Raw genomic sequence first — 19,479 nt, forward strand, 5'->3', positions numbered from 1 at the left:
GGCTCTGCCTCCTGAGTGCTGGGATTAAAGGCGTGTGCGCCGCCCCCCCCCCCCCCCCCCCCCCCCCCCCGCCGCCGTGCACCACCACCTGGCCTGGTTTTGTTTTTTTTTTTAATTATTTATTTTATGTGCATTGGTGGTTTTACCTGCATGGTTCTGTGTGAGAGTATCAGATCTTGGAGTTACAGACAGTTGTAAGCTGCCATTTGGGTGCTGGGAATTGAACCCAGGTCCTCTGGAAGAAGTCAGTGCTCTTAACCACTGAGCCACCTCTCCAGCCCCAAGTTTTGGTTTTGTTTTGTTTTGTTTTTTAAACAGGATTTCTCTGTGTAACAGCACTAGCTGTCCTGGTGCTTTGTAGACCAGGCAGGCCTTGAACTCACAGAGATCTGCCTGTCTCTGCTTCCCGAGTGTTCATTTGTTTTAATAAGATAATTCGTTGTTAGTGAGAATGTTGTGCAGTGGGCTAAAGAGCATGGCTCAGCAGCTAAGAGTAGTTGGGTTGCCAGGGGATCTAACTTCCTCTCTTGTTCTCTGTGGACACCTCCATGCACAACAGTGCACATATAATACACTCAGACACACATTCTTATGCATAAATTTAATTGTTTTGTTTGTTGTTTCTTGAGACAGGGTTTCTCTGTGTAGCCCTGGCCATTCTGGAACTCACTCTGTAGCCCAAGCTGACCTCGAACTCAAAGAGATCCACCTGGCTCTGCCTCCTGATAGCTGGGACTAAAGGCATATGTCACCACTGCCCAGCTTAAATTTTTTTAAATTATACTCTAAAATTAGAAAATCAACTGCTTGACAATGGCATAAAGTGTTAGGGGTAGTGTGTACATTGGTGGCTATAGCAGCAATAGGGGATTTTTTTTATTTCTGTAACAAGAAAGAGATGGGGCTTTACATGTGGGAATGGTAGGATTCCACAAACTGTGACCCTTGAGCCAAATCTAGGTCATTGACCACTTTTATACATTTTATAAGCCAAGGCCGAATTCTCATTTTTAAATGGTTGAGAAGGGAGTAGTGGAAGAACAATCTTTGTGTCATATTTCCTAATTATGTTCACTGCAGATTGCAGTGTCCACAAATAAAGTTCCATCAAAACAGTCTCGCTCATTTACACATTTCTGTGGCTGCAAAGCTGAACAGTAGCCAGTGAAAGTGAACAGTCAGAAGCATTCACAGGAAAGGCCTGCAGACCCTTAGGGAACCGCCGCTCAAGTTCACCGTGTGTTTGTTTGGCAACCTTCTCTGTTTGCTTTTCAACAGTCACTCATCTTTCTCAATGATTCCTGTGTTGGGCTTTAGTTTGTTCTTCCCATGTAGAGCTCCGTCCCACATTCAGAAGTGGAGCCTTACCTTTTATAGTTTGATCTCTTCAGAGAGAGGTTGAGTGGGCATTGCCATTCTTCTCTTGAAATGCCCAGCGGCATGAGTTAGTCACCGGTTGGGAGGTACCAGATGCCACTGGCAAAGCATCCTTTCTTTAAAGTTAACAAACTAATTGTACTTGCATGTTTCAGCATTTTATTCTGTTATTTTTATTTTTGGTGTTCTCATACTTTTTTTTCAGCTCATTCCCTTATTCCAATTTAGACTCTGCTTCATTGTACATGTGAGAGAGTGTGGAACAGTTAAGCACCCGATTCACTCTTCTCTTTGCAAATTTTGAAATAGACTTCTGCATTTATTTTGATTTTTTTTAAATTGCAAAAGACTAAACCAAAGATCTGATTAAAAGACATTATTCCTCTAGGGAGAAAATACTTATTTTTTTTTCTTATAGAACTTCATGTAGTAAGAATTGATTTCTCAGCACTTAAAGATCTCTGTTGACTTTCTTATGTGGGTGGGTGGTCTGCTTGCATTTATGTCTGTACACAGTGTGCATCCCTGGTGCCTGCAGAGGCCAAAATAAGGTGTCAGATCCCTGGAACTGTAGTTAGAGACAATTATGAGCCTCAGTGTGGATGCTGAGATGGAACTGGTCCTCTGGAAGAGCAGCTAGTGCTCTTGACAGCTGAGCCAACTTTCCAGCCCCTCTGTTAATAATTTAAACGTAAAATTACAGTGTTAGACCACAGACTTCCTAATTTGTACTTGCCAATATAATAAACCTGGGGCTGGGGTTCAGTTGTAAAATGCTTCCTGCACAAACATGAGGATCTGAGTTTGGATCCCCAATACTTATGTCAAAGTCAGGTAAGGCACATAGTTGTAACCCGGCACTGGAGGGGCGTGTGCAGAGACAGCTCAGGAGTTTGCCAGCCACGGTGAACTCCAAGTCCACTGAGAGACACCATCTCAGAAACTCAAATAGAAAGCATTAGAAGCAGACATGTGACGTCACCCTGTGGTCTCCACACCCAGATGAGTTACCTGCACATCCACACATGCAACACAGACATAGGTAAGGAGCTGACTAACTCTTGGACATGTGTGGATTAGTTTGAACATTTATGTAGCAAATTAAATTTGTTAAATCGTCTGAATAGTTTTAATACTTTCATCATTACAGAGTGTACATACAGTGCATTCAGTCTAGATTTCTCATCCTCTTTCGTCTTTTAAAATGACTTTCTGTAAACCTGGACTTTGCCTTCTTGTGATCATGTTTCTGGATTTTCAATTCTACCCTTGGAGAAAGTTTCTGAGTTCTTACTGCCTGGGCATTTTTCATGGGAATGATGGATCTGTTTGTCTTTCAGTACAGTTTCTCATTGCAGAGTTTCCATACATGGTGACTTTGTACAGACTGAAGCCCATCTTGGGGTCAGTGAGCTGTTGAAGTGGAACGACGTAGTTAATACCTAACTACAGCGTCTGGGCCCCCCTGTTGAAACCTGCATGACTGTAGCCCACTGGGTTGCCAAGAACCCACGGCACAAAGAACTTCCCGTCCATTGTTTGGCTCTGTGAAGAAGATACTTATCTCTGCTTCTCACTTGCTCATCACTACTCTCAGAGGAGATGGGAAGAAAACATCCTTTTACAAGTTGAAGTCTGAGTGAGGACCTCAGCCACTCCCTTGGAACTCTTGTCTCCTCTTCCTTCCGTCTACCACTCTAAACCTTCCTGTACAGATCTTTATGTAGATTTGACCATCACTAGAAAGTAATCGGTTTTCAAAAGTTGTCCCATCTTCAAATCCTTCTCATTCTTCCACAGCTTATAAACAGCGGGTGGGAGGTACAGTAAGATTTACTGGACTGAAGGCTGTATAGCCCAGTAGGTAGTGCTTGCCTAGTATGCATGAGCCGCTGGCTTCCATCCCCAGCACTGTATAAACTGGGTTTGATGGTGCAGGTCTGCGATCCCAGCACTCTGGAGGTGGAAGCAGGAGCACCAGAAGTTCAGGCCATCCTGAGCTAGCTGGAGATTTTTTGAGACACTGTCTCAAAAAAAAATAAACAAAAGCATTTAAAGCATTTTATTAATGTGTAGATGACAGCTTCCTGTTGTATTATCATAGGATTATTTTGCATTTTGAATTAGTGGGCTGTCTAATCCAAGGGAATGGGGTTTGAATGATTAACTAGAATCTGAAGCAGAGCAGTTAGTAACGAACTGTTGACCAGTCCATCGCCTTAACCACTCAGCACCTCATTAGTGGACGTATTTGGAAGGGAGCTAGAGAGATGGCTCAGCAATTAAGAGTGTGTACTACTCTCCAAGAGGTCCTGAGTTTCCAGTACCCAGTCAGGCAGCTCACAACCACTTGTAACCCATTTCCAGGGACTCTGACTCCGTATGCAACAGCATACATGTGCACAGACATGTTCATATACACATAGTTAAAATAATCTGAAGGACATATTTAAAGTAAGGCGTTTTCTCGGTGTCTTTAAACATTCTTGATAGATTACTGGTACCTGTATACCAGCAGTCCTACGTCTGGGCTGCATTGCCCCTACCTATTTTAACTTCTGTGTGTTTAATGCCTTGTCCCACGGGAATCTTGCCATGGTCTCACTGAAGCCTGTCAAAGTATGCATATGATTTGCATCTATAATCATTCTTTTTATGGTAGCCCCCATGATGAAGCACTAAAGTGCGGTGAAAAGAGCCTGGAAATCTTGTGGCTCAGGGTCATCCCTTGGTTATATTATCTTACAAAAGAGGATGACGGCTGAATGGAAAAGTAGTGAATCCACAGCCCTAGGGAGAAGAGTGGGTCCTGACATGTAGACACCAGTGGGGGGGCGGGGATCCAACCAGGGACTACCCAGCATTCCTGCCCAGTGACTACTGTGACCTTCCTGCCTGACAAGCCCCATCAAGACAGAGCATGGCTTTAGCTGCCCTGCTCCATGGTGCCTCCCTGCACATCAATACATGGCTTCAGCAGCTCTCAGAAGGCCATTTACCAGTCCCCTCCTCTGGTGAGGAAATCAGAAGTGTTTAGTCTTGACACTAAGAAAGGGGAGCAGGTAATTAATACTTTTGAAAATAAGAGGTGGGGAATCTTTTGTTCTCTTCAGCCTAGAATAAGTAGGCTCCCAGCCCATCACGTATGCTGTTGAGTGGAAAGTCTGTGTCTGTCCATGAACTAAAGGCCCCCGCTCCCATTGTGCCCTGTTGTTTATGTTCTGTTTTCAGACTTGAGCACTGCTTCTCTCCTGCCCATGCCTTATAAAGCTAAACAAAGAAATATGAAGATTATAAGGACCTTGAAATGTCAGAGATATGGAGTAGTCAGTTGGCCACATTTGTGCCCTTTGTTTTAGAGCGGAAGTTCCTGCTGTTCTTAATGGGGAGCCAAGTAAATGTCCCTGTGGCAGGAGAAGGAACCCTCTGCCTGGGAACTGAGTCGGCTCTCGAGGGTCAGGCCTTTCCGTAGCTGGTGACCTGGGAGCAGTTCTTTTCCAGTTGACTTTTGTCATCTGTGACACAGGCTCTAACTTTTTTTCCACCAACGTCAAAATCGTAGTTGCTTAGAGAAGGTGATGGGCACACTGGTCCTCTGCAGCTGAAGCGGTTTCCTGCACACAGCGTTGTTACTGCATCTGTGTGTCCCACACCATCCTCGTGTTTATCAGCAGCTGTGTGGAAAGGAAAGGAGAATGAAATCGGAAGAGAAGCGATTTCCCTTGAGCCACAGGAGCGTTCAAGGCCAAAAAGTAATTGTTAATAGATCGAAATTTACCCATGTTTTTTTAAATGATGAATTCAGACAAAAGTTAATTGCATTTAAATTGTTTAATTTTCTAAATGGCCTTTAAAGAGGAAATCCTGCCTGTTAGATATGCCATGTTGGGCTGATTTTCTCGTGACCTTGACAGAATTGCAGTCTGTTGACTCTGGGGCTCATGGCAACAAGTCAGTTTATGGTAGCAAGGACAGCAGCAGTAGGTGACAGATCAAATCTTATCATGTCTCCTGTTGGCTGCTTTGGATCAGCAGGAGTATTCTGTGATGTCACGTGGCCCTGCAGGAGTTACTGTGCATGGGGATTTGCCAATTCCTGAACTAATGGGAGTCAGGCTGAGGAAAAGAACTTCTTGGGAGTGATGTGAAACACGCGGCTTTGACTATCTTACACCATTGGACGGCAAGTTCAAGGCAAGGGTAGCTCCTTTCTGCTTTTTCACTATGTGCTAAGTTTTTCACCTACTAAAGTAACTTCTTTTTTTGAAGTTGTTTAAATTCCTCCCTAATTTCCTTGGACATGCAGCTGTTTGTTTCTTAGTGAGGTGAGTGCTGACTTGCTAAGAAGAAAGGGAGATGCAGCTAGGCAGGGGTTGTTATCATTTCCTGAAGTAAAAGCCTGTAAAGCTAGGCTGTGACAGATGGGCTGAGCAGGACCTACCCAGGCTTCCCAGCGTTCACCTCCCTAAGCTGTTTGGAACCGCCCGAGGGAAAGATGGCATCTCTCCAGCTTCCGTTTCCCAGGTACCTCTTAGTCTGTAGTTGATGTCTGTGGGGAGTACTTCCTGAAGGTGGGAAATACATTTTTCATAAAACCATAAGACGTGCACATTGTTAAAGAGACAAAGATGGTAGTGAATGTTTGCCCATGTCAGGGGCACTTGTGTGCCAGTGTCCAGACAAAAGGCTTGGAAAAGTCTTCGAGTCTGGTGACTCAGTAAGATTCAGCTGAAGTAATGGGAGCATCTCATCCAGGTGAAGGGGTGGATGGGATGATTGTGCCGTTGCTGCTGAAACAGACACCAAGCAACCACAGTGGGTGTCTTAGGGCCCCAGTTTTATTTTACAATTAAATAAGTTGACATATAGCTATGAAATATACTCAGCATATAACCTATCTCCCAAACTGCTAATGGAAAAAATAGTGGGGTTTTGTTTTTAAGTAAATTGTCAGGTGTCTAAAGATGACTTAGCTTTTTTGGAAAGTAAGTGTGTGTGTGTGTGTGTGTGTGTGTGTGTGTGTGTGTGTGTGTGTGTGTTTGAGAGAGAGAGAGAGAGAGAGAGAGAGAGAGAGAGAGAGAGAGAGAGAGAGAATGTACAAATGTAAGAATCATGCTGGATACTCAGTTAAAATTTTCCTTTAAAAAAAAAAAAGGAAAAATGGGGCTGGAGAGATGTCTCAGGGGTTAAGAGCACTAGCTGCTCTTCCAGAGGTCCTGAGTTCAGTTCCCTGCACCCACATGGTAGCTCACAACCATCTGTAATGAGATCTGGTGCCCTCTCCTGGTGTGCAGGGATACTTGCAGAGCACTCACACAAAAAATATAAATAAATAATTTTTTTTTAAAAAAGGAAAATTACTGTTTAATTTTTTCTTTTATTAGACATTGGCTATAAAGTAACTTGGAAGCTACTTTACTAATATGTGCTGGAGTCAAGATAAAAAACATTTTAAGAGACTGGAGAGGTAGCTGGGTGCATAAGAGCTCTTGCTGCTCTTGCAGAGGACACAAGTTCAGTTCCCAGCACCCACTCGGCCAGCTCACAGCCATCTGTAACTCCAAATCCAGGGGATCCAGCTGCTCTTCTGGACTCCAAAGTGCGTATATACACACAGACACTCAATACATATAATTTTAAAATAGTAAAAATAAATCTTTTTAAAAATAATGTAAAAATATTAAGTTCCTTAGTTTTGGCAAGTTTAACTTTTCTGGGTTTTTTTGTTGTTAGCTGTAAAACTGACATAGATATTCTCTACAATTTAAAAAGCAGTTAGTTTGACATCATCTCAGTCAGAGTGACTTTGGCTGCAGATAATAGAAATTACCATTAATGGATTTCATAAGGAGTCAGTTTCCATCTGTGACACAAAGTCTAGCCGGGTAATTCCTCCGCTCAGTGACGCCATCCAAGGCCAGGTTTCTTTCTTCTTTCTGCTCTGACTGACACCTTTACCTTTCAAGCCTTATCCTTTAGTGTATCCTTGGGTTCTCAAGACCATATAGTTCGAATGTCCTTCTATGCACTTTCTGTCTTCCAGAAGGCTTTCCTTCACACCTTATTGTCCAGAGCTGATCATTTGCCCTTGCCCAAGCCAGTTAACACAGAGCTGTGTCCACCATGATTCAATCAAACCAATAGAGACTGTGCATGGAGTCACACAGGAAAGGGGTGGAAACTGGGTACCTGGACAAAATTAGAGTGCTGTTTCCAAGGAATAATGGAATAATATCAGTAAAATTGACATAACAATATTGGACACAGTGAAATATTGACAAATTAAGATTGCCTAATATAAACTCTTTTAATCCAGCGCCTATATTCAGTTGTAGCCCCAAATCTATGTTTTATTTATTTGTTTGTTTGTTTGGTTGGTTGGTTTTTGGTTTTTGAGACAGGGTTTCTCTGTATAGCCCTGGCTGGCTGTCCTAGAACTTACTCTGTAGACCAGGCTAGCCTCGAACTCACCTCCACTTACTCCACTTACCTCTGCCTCCCCAGTACTGGGATCAAGGCGTGTACCACCACTGCCCAGCTGAAAGCTATGTTCTTAGATTATATGCATTCATTTTGTCCTCCATAGAAGCCTGGTCAGGGTGAATTCTACCTAGAGACTGGGATGCAAGCAGACTTGAGACCCCAGTCACGTGGCATGGTAGGAGCAAGGGAGAGAGAGGAGCCCCAGAAAGTAAAGGTGTGGCAGATCTAGTGTAGGGAAACAAGGTGGCAGGGGGCCCCAGAGCATGCTGACGGGGCACAGTGCAGTCTTGAGGCACTGACCCTGAGAGACTTCTGCGGCCTAGGTGGAGATGGGTTGGTGGAGCGAGCCGTTAGATGGTTGCTCATCGGAAGGAATTAGGAAACTCGGGTAAAGGCAGCGGTTTACAGAAGTCAAAGGCTGCACTTTAGCTTTGTTAATGTACTGAGAGCGCACTTGAGTTAGGTGGAAGGTAAGTGTAAACAACCATATGCCTTCTATGAATGGGATGAGTCTTACTTACCAGTCTGTTACTGTGGTTGAATGATAGGAGCACGACTTCTGTAGTTCACTCTCCTCTTCACTCTCCCCCTGGATCCTCATGTGGCTTTTCCTTCAAGTCTTCTCACTGCACAAGAGTGAAGGTACCCACAGAGGCCAGAAGAAGGTGTTAGACCCCCTGGGAGTGGAATTGCTGGCAGGTGTGAGCCACCTGATGTGGGTGCTGGGCCCTGACCCCAGGTCCTTTGGAAGAGCAGTACACACTGTTAACCACTGGGCCATCTCCAGCCCTGTTCATGCTCTATTATTTAAGAACATAATTATGATATTGTTGGTACCCACTTAAGATCTGCTGCACCGGGGCTGGGCATGTGGCTCGTGGTTAGAATGCTTGCCTGGTGTGTCTGAGACCTTAGTTCAGTTATCAGCACCACCCACAGTCCTGTGTCCCCGTGTCCCCCCACCCCCCAAAAAAGGTTTTCTGGTTGAATTGATGAGATACTCCTTAGTATGCTTTCAATTTTTCTCTAAATTTGTATTCCTTGTTTTATTGGATAATGAGAGCTATGTTCTGTTTTCCTTTTTTGACTTAGCTACCAGGAATTACTAAACTAAATTTTGAATTCATTTGCAATAACTATGCTTAGCTTGAGATGTCTGCGATCCTCACTTACTATAGAACTATAAAATATTTATTTTAGGGCTGCAGATGTAGCTCAGTTGGTAGGAAGGTTGCTGAGCATGCACAAAGCCCTGGGCTTGATCTCCAGCACCCCGTAAAGCTGGTCATGGTAATACGTTTCTATAATTCCAGCACTTGGGAGGAAAACCCAGGAGAATCAGAAGTTCAAGGTCATTCTCAACTATTTGGGGAGTTTGGGGCCTACATCATGAGTTCAAGACCAACCGGAACTACAGTAAAACCCTATGTATAATAGTAATAATAATAAACTAGTAATCAATTAGCTTAGCATGCATAGTCTTTACCATTTATTTTGATTTTAAGTCTCTGTATTATTAACCACTAATTTGTTTCTCATGCTCACTCTTTTTTTGTAAGTTATTTATTTTTATTTTATGTGCATTGGGGTTTTGCCTGCATGTATATCTGTGTGAGGGTGTCAGATCTGGAGTCAGAGACAGCTGTGAGCTGCCATGTGGGTGCTGGGGATTGAACCTGGGTCCTCTGGGAGAACAGCCAGTGCTCTTAACTACTGAGCCATCTCTCCAGCTCCATGCTCACTCTTTTTAACTTGCAATTTCTCTCACTTCTGTATTTCCAGACTTCTTTTATTTTCTTGTGCCTTCCTTCTTGACAAGGAACCTACTTCCTTTAACTACAGAGCTTGTGAATGTTGCCCCTTTCCTGGGACTCTCAGCTCTCATACCCCTTCAACTAAACAAAATGACTCACAAACCTACAGAGTTATAACCAGAAGAGTCATCTCGTTTCACTGGCTCATCTCTACTCTGTTCAAAGAAGGGAAGTGTATTGCCCAAGGTCACACTATTAATTGGAGCAGAGATCAAGCTAGAACCCAACCCTGGATCTGTATTACACTTTGCAGAATGAGCAGGCCCCTTCTTAACTCCAGAGAAGCAAAAATACTGTGAGAAAAGTAGAAGAGTCTATCTTCTTTTTAGTTGCAGATATCTTAAATGCAATATATTACAGGACTTAAATGTCAAACAACCTAAGTTTGATCTCAGCCATGTTTATTCTCTTTACTCTTTGAACAACTTTGTTTTTAAGGTCTCATATGTCCCAACTGGCCATGAACTTGCTATGTAGTTGAGGATCACCTTGAACTTTTGATCTTCCTGCCTCTTCTGAGTGTCGGGATTACAAGTCTCCACCACGCTGAGTTTTGGCCAATGCTAGGACTTCAACCCAGGGCTATATGCATGCTAGGCAAGCACTTTACCGGCTGAGCTCCGTTCCCAGCCCTGAGTAGGTTCTGTTTTTCTATGCTGAAAATAGACTGTGGCTGCGTCTGTGTTGATGTTAACAGGGCCGAGTGAGACATGGAACTACATGGAATGTATTAGGACCACAGTGTTAGCACTTGTCTGTTTGCACCCACCATCTAAACTTGGGGCTTCTTTGAGGCTAAAGATGATGCTTTATTAACTTTTATATATAAAGAACATTAGTATATCTAGCAGAGAGAAGTCTCAGTATGTAGCCCAGTCTGCTTTGAAGCTGACTGTGGAGTTCAAGGTGATTTTGAACACAAGAACTTTCTTCAGCCTCCCAAGTGTTGTATTACAGGCGTGACCCACCATGCCCAGCACTGAGCGTGACTTTTAGTGGTTATGTGTGTCCACTGGAAAGTAAGGCTTTTGTCATGCAGTGTGCCATGGTTATATCACTAGTCCTTCACTGAAGAGCTGAAATGTTAAAGGATTTTTTTTTTTTCCCTACAGGGGACATGGTCTCAAAATACCGGGAACCTTTGATCCATACATTCCTGCGGGGAGTGAAGGATCCAGATGCTGCACACAGGGCCAGCAGCTTAGCCAACCTGGGAGAGCTGTGCCAACGCCTGGACTTCCTGCTGGGCCCCGTGGTTCATGAGGTGCTGTATGTTGACTCCATCCCCCAGAGTTGTTTTGCTGAGACTGTGATTAAGTTGGAATCTTGAGTCAGGAGATCGATCTGTGGTCTTTTTTCCATCTGCTGCTGCCTCCTTCTGAGACTGTGGTTAAGTTGGGATCTTTTTTTTTTAAAGATGTATTTATTTATTATGTATACAGCATGTATGCCTGCAGGCCAGAAGAGGGCACCAGATCTCATTACAGATGGTTAGAAGCCACCATGTGGTTGCTGGGAATTGAACTCAGGACCCCTGGAAGAGCAGTCTTAACCTCTGAGCCATCTCTCCAGCCCCTAGGTTGGGATCTTGAGTCAGGAGATCGATCTGTGGTCCTTTTCCGTCTGCTACTGCCTCCTTCTGAGACTGGACAAGTCAGTCATTTAACCTCTCCAGTTCATTTTTGAATTTTATTTGTTGATTTTTAGATCGTATACAAAGTAATGGTTTCATTATGAAATTTCATGCATCCTTTGTTGTTGTTGTTGTTAGTTCACCGTCCCTGATGTGTCCCCAGTCCCTTCCTCCCACCCTCATTCGCCCCAGTACTTTCAGATCATGTGGCTTCCTCTTTTCCTCTTCTTTTTCCTCTTCTGAACCCTCCCCAAGACCTTCTTTTCTACCTCTCATGGTCCCTCTTCTAGGTTCATGATTTCTAGACAACACACACACACACACACACACACACACACACACACACACACACAGAATGCACATGCATGGGTGCACACACATGAACATGCACACACACGACACATATATAAAACTAAAATATTTGATCAGACATGTGAGAGGAAACATGCAGTATTTGTCTTTTTAAATGTGAGATACTTCCCTTAAGATAATGATTTTCAGTTCAACTCATTTTCTTGCAAATGTTATGATGTCATCTTTCTTTTCCCATTGTGTATTTGTAACACACTCACCCCACCCCTCTCTCTTGTGTTTTTGAGACAGGGTTTCTCTGTGTAGTCCTGGCTATGGAACTTGCTGTGTAGACCAGGCTGGCCTGGAACTCACAGAGATCCTCCTGCCTCTCTGATCCCTCTGAGTGATGGGATTAAAGGCACGCGCCACCCTGGCCCAGCTCATTCATCTCTTGATGGACATCTAGGGTGTGTCTGCTTCCTAGCTGTAGTGGACAGTACATCAATAAACATATATGTACTAGTAGCTGTATGGTAAGGACATAAGAGTCCTTTGAGATCATATTAATAATTGACTCCCTGTTAATCTGTATGTTTGATATCATGATTTGTTGCCTTTAGTTTCCTTTTTTTTTTTTTTTTTTTTTTTTTTTTTTTTTTTTTTTTTTTTTTTTGATTTTTCGAGACAGGGTTTCTCTGTGTAGCTTTGTGCCTTTCCTGGGACTCACTGGTAGCCCAGGCTGGCCTCGAACTCACAGAGATCCGCCTGCTTCTGCCTCCCGAGTGCTGGGATTAAAGGCGTGTGCCACCACCGCCCGGCTAGTTTCCCTATTTGTTTCATATATTCACTTGAGCAAATGATTTAAACTCTGAATTCAGTGGTTTGTTTGTTTAATCTTGAAAGTGGGATTAAAATACCTACAATGTAGGGTTGTTACAGTGATCTAGAGGTGATGTCTATGCTTCATGTAATGATCTATTCAACAGTTTTTTTATTGGGAGCCTACTACATGCCCAAGCAGTTTTCTCCTAATACATCTTATTCTTCAAAATGCACAGTGGTTCTTATCTTCATAGAGATGCTATTCTAAAGGGAGCTGGATGGTAAAGAGTGTGCACAGTTGGCTGATGGGATGACTCGGAAGGTAAAGGTGCTTTTGGCAAAGCCTAATGATCTTTAACCCCCAGGACAGTCAGGAGAAGGAAAGAACTGACTCCCACAAGTTATCCTCTGACCTCCATATGCACACCATGGCATGCAAGCATTTATGTGCTACACACACACACACACACACACACACACACACACACACACACTATTTTAAATAATAAATTGTTGAAAAAAATGTACATATTAATCAGAATACTGTGAGGTAAACAGTAAATGTTCTGAAAAGATGAAATCTACACGTTAGTTACTTTTTTCTTTGTGATGGAAAATACCCGATGAAGCCACTGAGGGAGGGTGTATTCTGGCTCCCCGTAAGGGCACAGGCTAACATGGGGGCAGGGGTGTCACTGCAGCAGAGCGGGAGGCGTCTGCAGTCAGGAAAGGCAGAGAGAGAGAGAGAGAGAGAGAGAGAGAGCGCTCCTGCCCAGCTTGCTTTGATTCTGCTTTTCTTCAGTCTGGGACACCAGCCGGAGAAATGAATGGGCCACCCTCTCACCTCAGTGAACCTAATCTAGAAAATCCCTCACAGACAGGCCCAGAGTTTTGTTTCCATGGTGATTCTAAAGCACCTCAAGTTGACAATCAAGATTAGCCCTCACACCAGCTCTCACTGGGGAGGTGGTATTTGGTATTTTATAAGCATTTTGTCTTTTTGTATTCAGGCTTTTCTCTAAGGAAGGTCTTGATCATTTGGAGTAGGCTGATGGTGACATTGATGGAGATGAGCAGCGAGGCAATGAAACCTCAGAATCCACCTCCAGTGACACACTTCCTCCAGCAAGGCCACACCTACTCTAACAAGGCCACACCTCCATAGTGCCACTCCCTGTGAGCCTGTGGGGGCCATTTTCATTCAAACCTCACACATGGCTAGGCGGCTGCTCTCTGTATTTGATGCATGAACATAGGTTGCTGCCCCACTTCTAGAGACCTGTACTTTTGGACTACATTTATCCCAAAACTTTTCATGATTATTAATAAGATGCAAACATAAAAAGGGAAGAACAAGTCATTGTCATGGTCGTTGGTTATCCTGCTCCTGCTCTTCCTTCGCTTACGTACTGAGGATCAGATCTAGGGCTTGGCACGCCTAGCCAAACATGCTCCTACTGCGCTACATCCCTAAACCTCAGACTGTTCTTCATCCGCTTTCTCATACCCTATAGCATCTAGCAGAGTTCTTGGCATGGAGTGGGTACTGTGTTAGCTGATTGATGGCTAATGCAGAGGAGAGTATGGCTATCTATCTGGGAAGGCTAGTTCCTACATGTTTAAAAGAGAGGCATAATAGCAAGCATTTAATACCTTACATATGTCAACCAATCTATTGCTAAAAGGGGAAACTGAGGTACAGACTAAATAAGTTGCCAAGGTATGCAGATAGCACATGGCAGGACTGGGATTTGAATGTGGGTTGTTAGCTCCAGGATTTACTCCTTTTACCATTTTTTCTGTATTGTCTCACAATGTTTTCAGCTCACTTAGAAGATTGCCTTTGTGTCTTGAAACTAAAGCTACAGGCAGGAAAGATCTTGCAGCTCTTACTTTAATAGATTTTGGCAGAAAAACTTCAGACAGCAATATATTCCCTCCGATTTGAAAAACTAGGTGTTTCCCTCCCCTGTAATTTCTGCCTCCTCCTCCTCTTAAATGTTCTTATGTAGCATCCCACGCTTGCCTTGTCATCAGTGCCAAACCAGGTACCTGAGGTGGACTACAAGTTTGAACATGCTTGGAGACCTGCCAGCTTCAGTGTTTTTACCCATTGAGCCCTTCTGCAGTCAGACTGTTTTAGACCATTAACATGGAAAGAGTGGAGGATTTTTGATTGGGGCGTGGTGGGCAGTGAGTGTGCGTGTGATGGGGATTGAACCCAGAACCTTGCATATCCTAGGCAAGTACTCTCCCACTGAGCTGTGTTCCAGCCCTTGGTTTTTGAGATTGTCTCAGCTTTCAAGGTACTTGGATTACAGATATGTTCCACTCTGGATGGCTAATCTTCATTATCAACTGGATAGGGTTTAGAGTTAGAGGCTAGAGATATGCCTCTTGTTTTGTCTAGGAAGGTATTTCTAGGAGATTTAGCTTAGAAGGGAAGACCTGCTGTGAATGTGGTGGCACTAATCATGATCTTGGGCCCCAACCTGAATAAAAAAAGAAGAGAGAGAAAGGAGAAAATAAGCAGAGTGCCAGTATTCATCTGTCTCTGCTTCCTGACTGTGGAGGTAACATTACCTTGATGTCTTCTGTGACACCTCCCGCTGTGATGGACTGTAGCCTTTCTTACACTCTGAGCCAAAGTAAATCTTCCCTTAGGTTTGTCTTTGTCAAGGATTTTGTCACAGAAAGAGAAGTACCTAATACAGAAGATTGGTACCAAGAAGTGGGGCCTTTGCTGTGATAAAGCTGACCATGTGGTTTATGAGACTGCTCAAGAATAACCACATAGGGAAGTTCTTTCCAAGGTCCAGCTGCCAAGGTCACACAGAGGCCACTACAACTGCCATAGAAGGGGCATTCAGGGTCTCAGGCTGGCAGGAGCACTTGATGGTATCATGCACATGTGCTGGTTTTGCAGGCATGCAAAATGCAAGTTACTAATCATGGGGATGCACCAAGGTTTCGGAGTCACTGAAGCTCAGCAGTGTATGGCAGGGATAGATTCCCTGCCGTGAAGACAGGCCCTGCAAAATCTGTGAAGGGGAATCAAAAATTGAAATGGAAATCCATGGTGTTGGAGATTCCAGGACCATGGGATATCCACCAAGGAAAGCTGCAGGCTCAGAGCAGAATCAGTTGGAGAGAGGGGCTTTGTGTGCTGCATGTAATAGAACTGAAGGGTGGGGGCTTCCTGAGTCCACTGGAGCCCACACGATGTCACTAAGGGTCCCAAGATGCAGATGGGGAGCTAGGGTTTAGTTCTCTTCTGATAGGTTTCAGGTTTGCTTGTCTGGTCTTTTCTGAATATCCTCATTCTTCCCTATGGGAATGTAAATTTTTAACCTGTGCCGTTATATCCTAGAAGTATGGTTTTTGCTTTTTGTTTTATGGGGTTCACAGTTAAGAGATTACCTTTTTTCTTAAATGAGACTTTGGACTTGAATAATGTTAGAACTGTTAAGAGTTTAGAGACTTTTGGAGATGAAGTGACTATTTGCATTATGAGATAGCTATAATCCTTTGAGGACAGAGGTGGAATATTGTGGTTTAAAGTGAGGCGTTACCCAGGCGTGGTGGCACATGCGTTTTATCCCAGCACTGGGGAGGCAGAGACAGGCAGACCTCTGTTGACAAAGGAAACTTGTAGTTAATCTTCATTGTCACCTTGAGGGGATTTATAACCCCCTGGAGATACATCCAGAGGTACCAATGAGGGTGTTTCTAGAGAGATTTAACAGAGAAGGGAAGACGCACTCTTAATGTGAGTGTACCATCCTATGGGCTGGAGTCTCAGACTAAATAAAAAGAAGAAAGGAGAAAATAAGCTGAATGTCTACATTCACCTCTCTACTTCCAGACTGCAGATGCAATGTGACCAGCTGCCTCATGTTCTTATCTCCATGCCTTCCCATATTCCTTCTTGTCCATGAGCCAAAGTAAATCTTTACTCCCTACGCTGTTTCTGGAAGGTGTTTGCTTTCAACAATGAAAGAGATAACTAATTCTTTTTGTGTGTGGGTGGGTGGGGGTTAGTTCAAGACAGGGTTTCTCTGTGTAGCCTTGGCTGTTCTGGACCTGTGTAGACCAGGCTGGTCTTGAATTGCCTGCCTCTGTCTCCTGAGTGCTGGGATTAAAGGCCTGTGTGCCATCACCACCCAGCAGCTGCCAGTTCTTTAGTAGGTCTTCATTTTGTTAGTCATTCAGTAGACATGATTTGAACACATACTCTGTACCAGTTGGGCCTACAGCCAAGCCATGTGCTGGATGATGAGAACATGCTTTGAGCACAGGAAAAATCTCTGTCCTCCTGGACCTAGCATTCCGGAGACAGGAAGCACACAGTAGATAAATAAATAAATATTTCATGTCACGATGGAAGTTACACCTGGTGAGAGAAGAGACAGTTTGTTGTTGGACACAAATGAGATGGACAAGCAACGTTTTCTGTTGAGTGGCATTTGAGCAAAGATGTAAGGGAAGAGGTGATCCATGTGCCTGGAGGATAACGGTCCAGGTGGGTTGTGGCCGCAGAGGGGAGAGGAAGAGAAGGAGCAGTAGGAGCCAGCTACACGAAGAAAAGACTACAGTGGACAGGACAAGATGATTCAGCAGACCAAGCACAGGGCTCGAACAAAGCTGGGACCCTGTGTCAGGGAAGGAAGTCACACCGATAAGTGTTAAGAGGGCAGAGGAGGAGCAGATCCATAGTCTACTTTGTTAGAAAGTTGAACTAGCCATCAAAGCCTCCTCTGATGCCCTTTGCTCTGGGGACATTTGCCCCTCTAGCTGTGGCATCTGAAGAGAGCTGTCCTAATTTGTCCAGATTTGGGGACACTGGGTTTCATATGGTGTATAGGCTGGCAGGAAGGGGAAGAAAGTGTGGGTTCAGCTCTTCCACCGTCTTCATACTAGGAATTCAAGTTTTTCTTCTTTGTTGATGTCAAGATTTAGCCTGTTTAGAGTACATTATCATTTTTCTACAGCTTCTTGTTCATGTTGAGCACTGTGCTGCTTGAAACCAAATCTTGATAGGCTTTTATTTTTATCACTGTGTGAAGCAATGTGATTTAAGTCACCACAGGAAGAGGCCTGTCCTTAATCCAGCAAATAAGATGTGCCCCAGGTGACAAGGCTATGAAATAGTCTACGTTAATGAGTGCCCCAAATTCCACATGCTTGAGCTCTGAGATCTGGTACAGAGTTACTGCTGGTATTAGTTACTTCTCTGTTGCTGTGATAAAGCATGACAAAGGCAGCCTATATATGAAGGAGTTTATTCGGACTTTCAGTTCCACAGGGCTAGAGTCCATGGTGGTGGAGTGAACACATGATGGCAGGAACAGGAAGACAGGAAGCTGAAGGCTCACATCTCTCTCTCTCTCTGTCTCTCTTTCTTTCTCTTCCTTTCTTTTCTTCTTCTTCTTCTCCTCCTCCTCCTCTTCCTCCTCCTTCTTCTTCTTTTCTGAGACAGTGTCTCTCTATGTAGCCCTGGCTGTCCTAGAGTTCTCTGTGTAGACCAGGCTGGCCTCAAACTCGTGGAGATCTGCCTGTCTCTGCCTCCCAAGTGCTAGGATCAAAGGTGTGCGCCACCTCATCTGGCAAGGCTCACCCTTTGAACCATAAGCATAAAATAAAGAGAGCAACCTAGGAGGGATGAAAACTCAGATCCTGCCCCCTTTGACGTCCCTCCTCCAGCCAGGTCACCCCTGCTAAGCTTTCCCAAAAGTGCTGTCAGCTGGAGACCAGGTGTTCAAACGCCAGAGTCTATGGGGACATTCTCATTCAAGCCATCACATGCTCTGAGTTCATCACAAGCTTTCCCATCAGTGCACTTTCCTACGGAACAGGGTACCTGCCATGAGCTTTGGGGACCCTAAAGGAGCTCAAGTAACCATCATGGTTCCTTTCCTGGTAGGTTAAGTGAGTAAGCTGGACACGTTAGCACAGCAACTGAATTTTAACAAGCGGAGCTGTAGGGAAGGTGAAGAAGAGATGCTGGGACATTGAAGTCATGTTTTCTTGATGCATGTTTCAACTCTAGTAACTACTCTCCTGGAATTTCCAAAGTCAGTTATTGGTAATCTTGCCATTTTATTGTCTTTATTTATATAGTCTTCCTTATACATGATATGTGCCAGCAGTTTGGGAGTGATGATTTTCCTTATTTCTGTGGCTCCTGTGAAATGTTCAGTTTCTTGAACTGGCCACTAATGTTTTCAAAGCAGCCATCATCTTTCCTTCTGTATGGCTTTCAGATGTGAATATGGCTTCTGTGGGTCTGCCTGGGAAGAGGAAGACTTCAGCAGTGTCCTTTATTAGAATAGGTACATTGACCCTCAGGGCAAGTATCACGAATTAATACAAAATGGATTCCTGTCCTGTAGGAGAACTTAGGAACTGGGAATATTCTACCAATTCATAAATTAGTAAAGGCCTTACATCATGTCTGTGCTTCACCATGGCTATTAGAGGTGAAAGGCAATGTTGAGTCTGTCCTTGGAGTTGGAGGTGAAAGACTAGCCATGGAGTAGCTTGTTCAGATTAGATAGATGGAAGGTGACAGCCTTGCAGTCTCCCCACTTCTAGGGATAGGCAGAAGCCCAGGGTACCAGCCTGCAGGAAAGCAGCGTATGTGCTGGGCGTGAATGCTGTTCTGACCTTTAGATGACATACACAAGGCCATACAAAAATCCTACTGCCTTGAACAGCCTTTCCATTTTATAGGATGTGGTCCTGATGGCAGAGGTATAGAGGAAGGTTCATTGGCCTCTTCTGATCTTAGGCCTCTTTTTTTTTTTTTAATTTATTCATTTTTTAAATGTTTATTTATTTATTTTTCTATTATCAGCTTGATACAGTACAAATTCTTATCCTAATAGTGAAATGTTTCATTGAGGCTTGCCCAGTAATTGAGTAAAACCAAAACTTATTATAAGCCACAGTCATCCTAGGGTCCCCCCTGCTATGTAGCCTCCCTGGTTCTGTGGGTTGCAGTCTGATTGTTCTTTGCTTTATATCTAGTATCCACTTATGAATGAGCATATACCA

General features: G+C 43.9%; 1 protein-coding gene across 1 annotated transcript in view; it reads left to right on the forward strand.

The window, feature by feature from the left end:
* The window catches only part of Tango6 (transport and golgi organization 6 homolog), a 170,298-nt gene that overhangs the window by 118,811 nt on the left and 32,008 nt on the right, over positions 1-19,479 (forward strand). The window contains 1 exon segment of the mRNA XM_028857728.2: positions 10,787-10,938. Within this exon segment, the coding sequence (XP_028713561.1) occupies positions 10,787-10,938 (152 nt within the window).

The sequence above is a fragment of the Peromyscus leucopus genome, chromosome 5, assembly GCF_004664715.2.
Source record: "Peromyscus leucopus breed LL Stock chromosome 5, UCI_PerLeu_2.1, whole genome shotgun sequence".
In the NCBI taxonomy this organism is placed as follows: Eukaryota; Metazoa; Chordata; class Mammalia; order Rodentia; family Cricetidae; genus Peromyscus; species Peromyscus leucopus.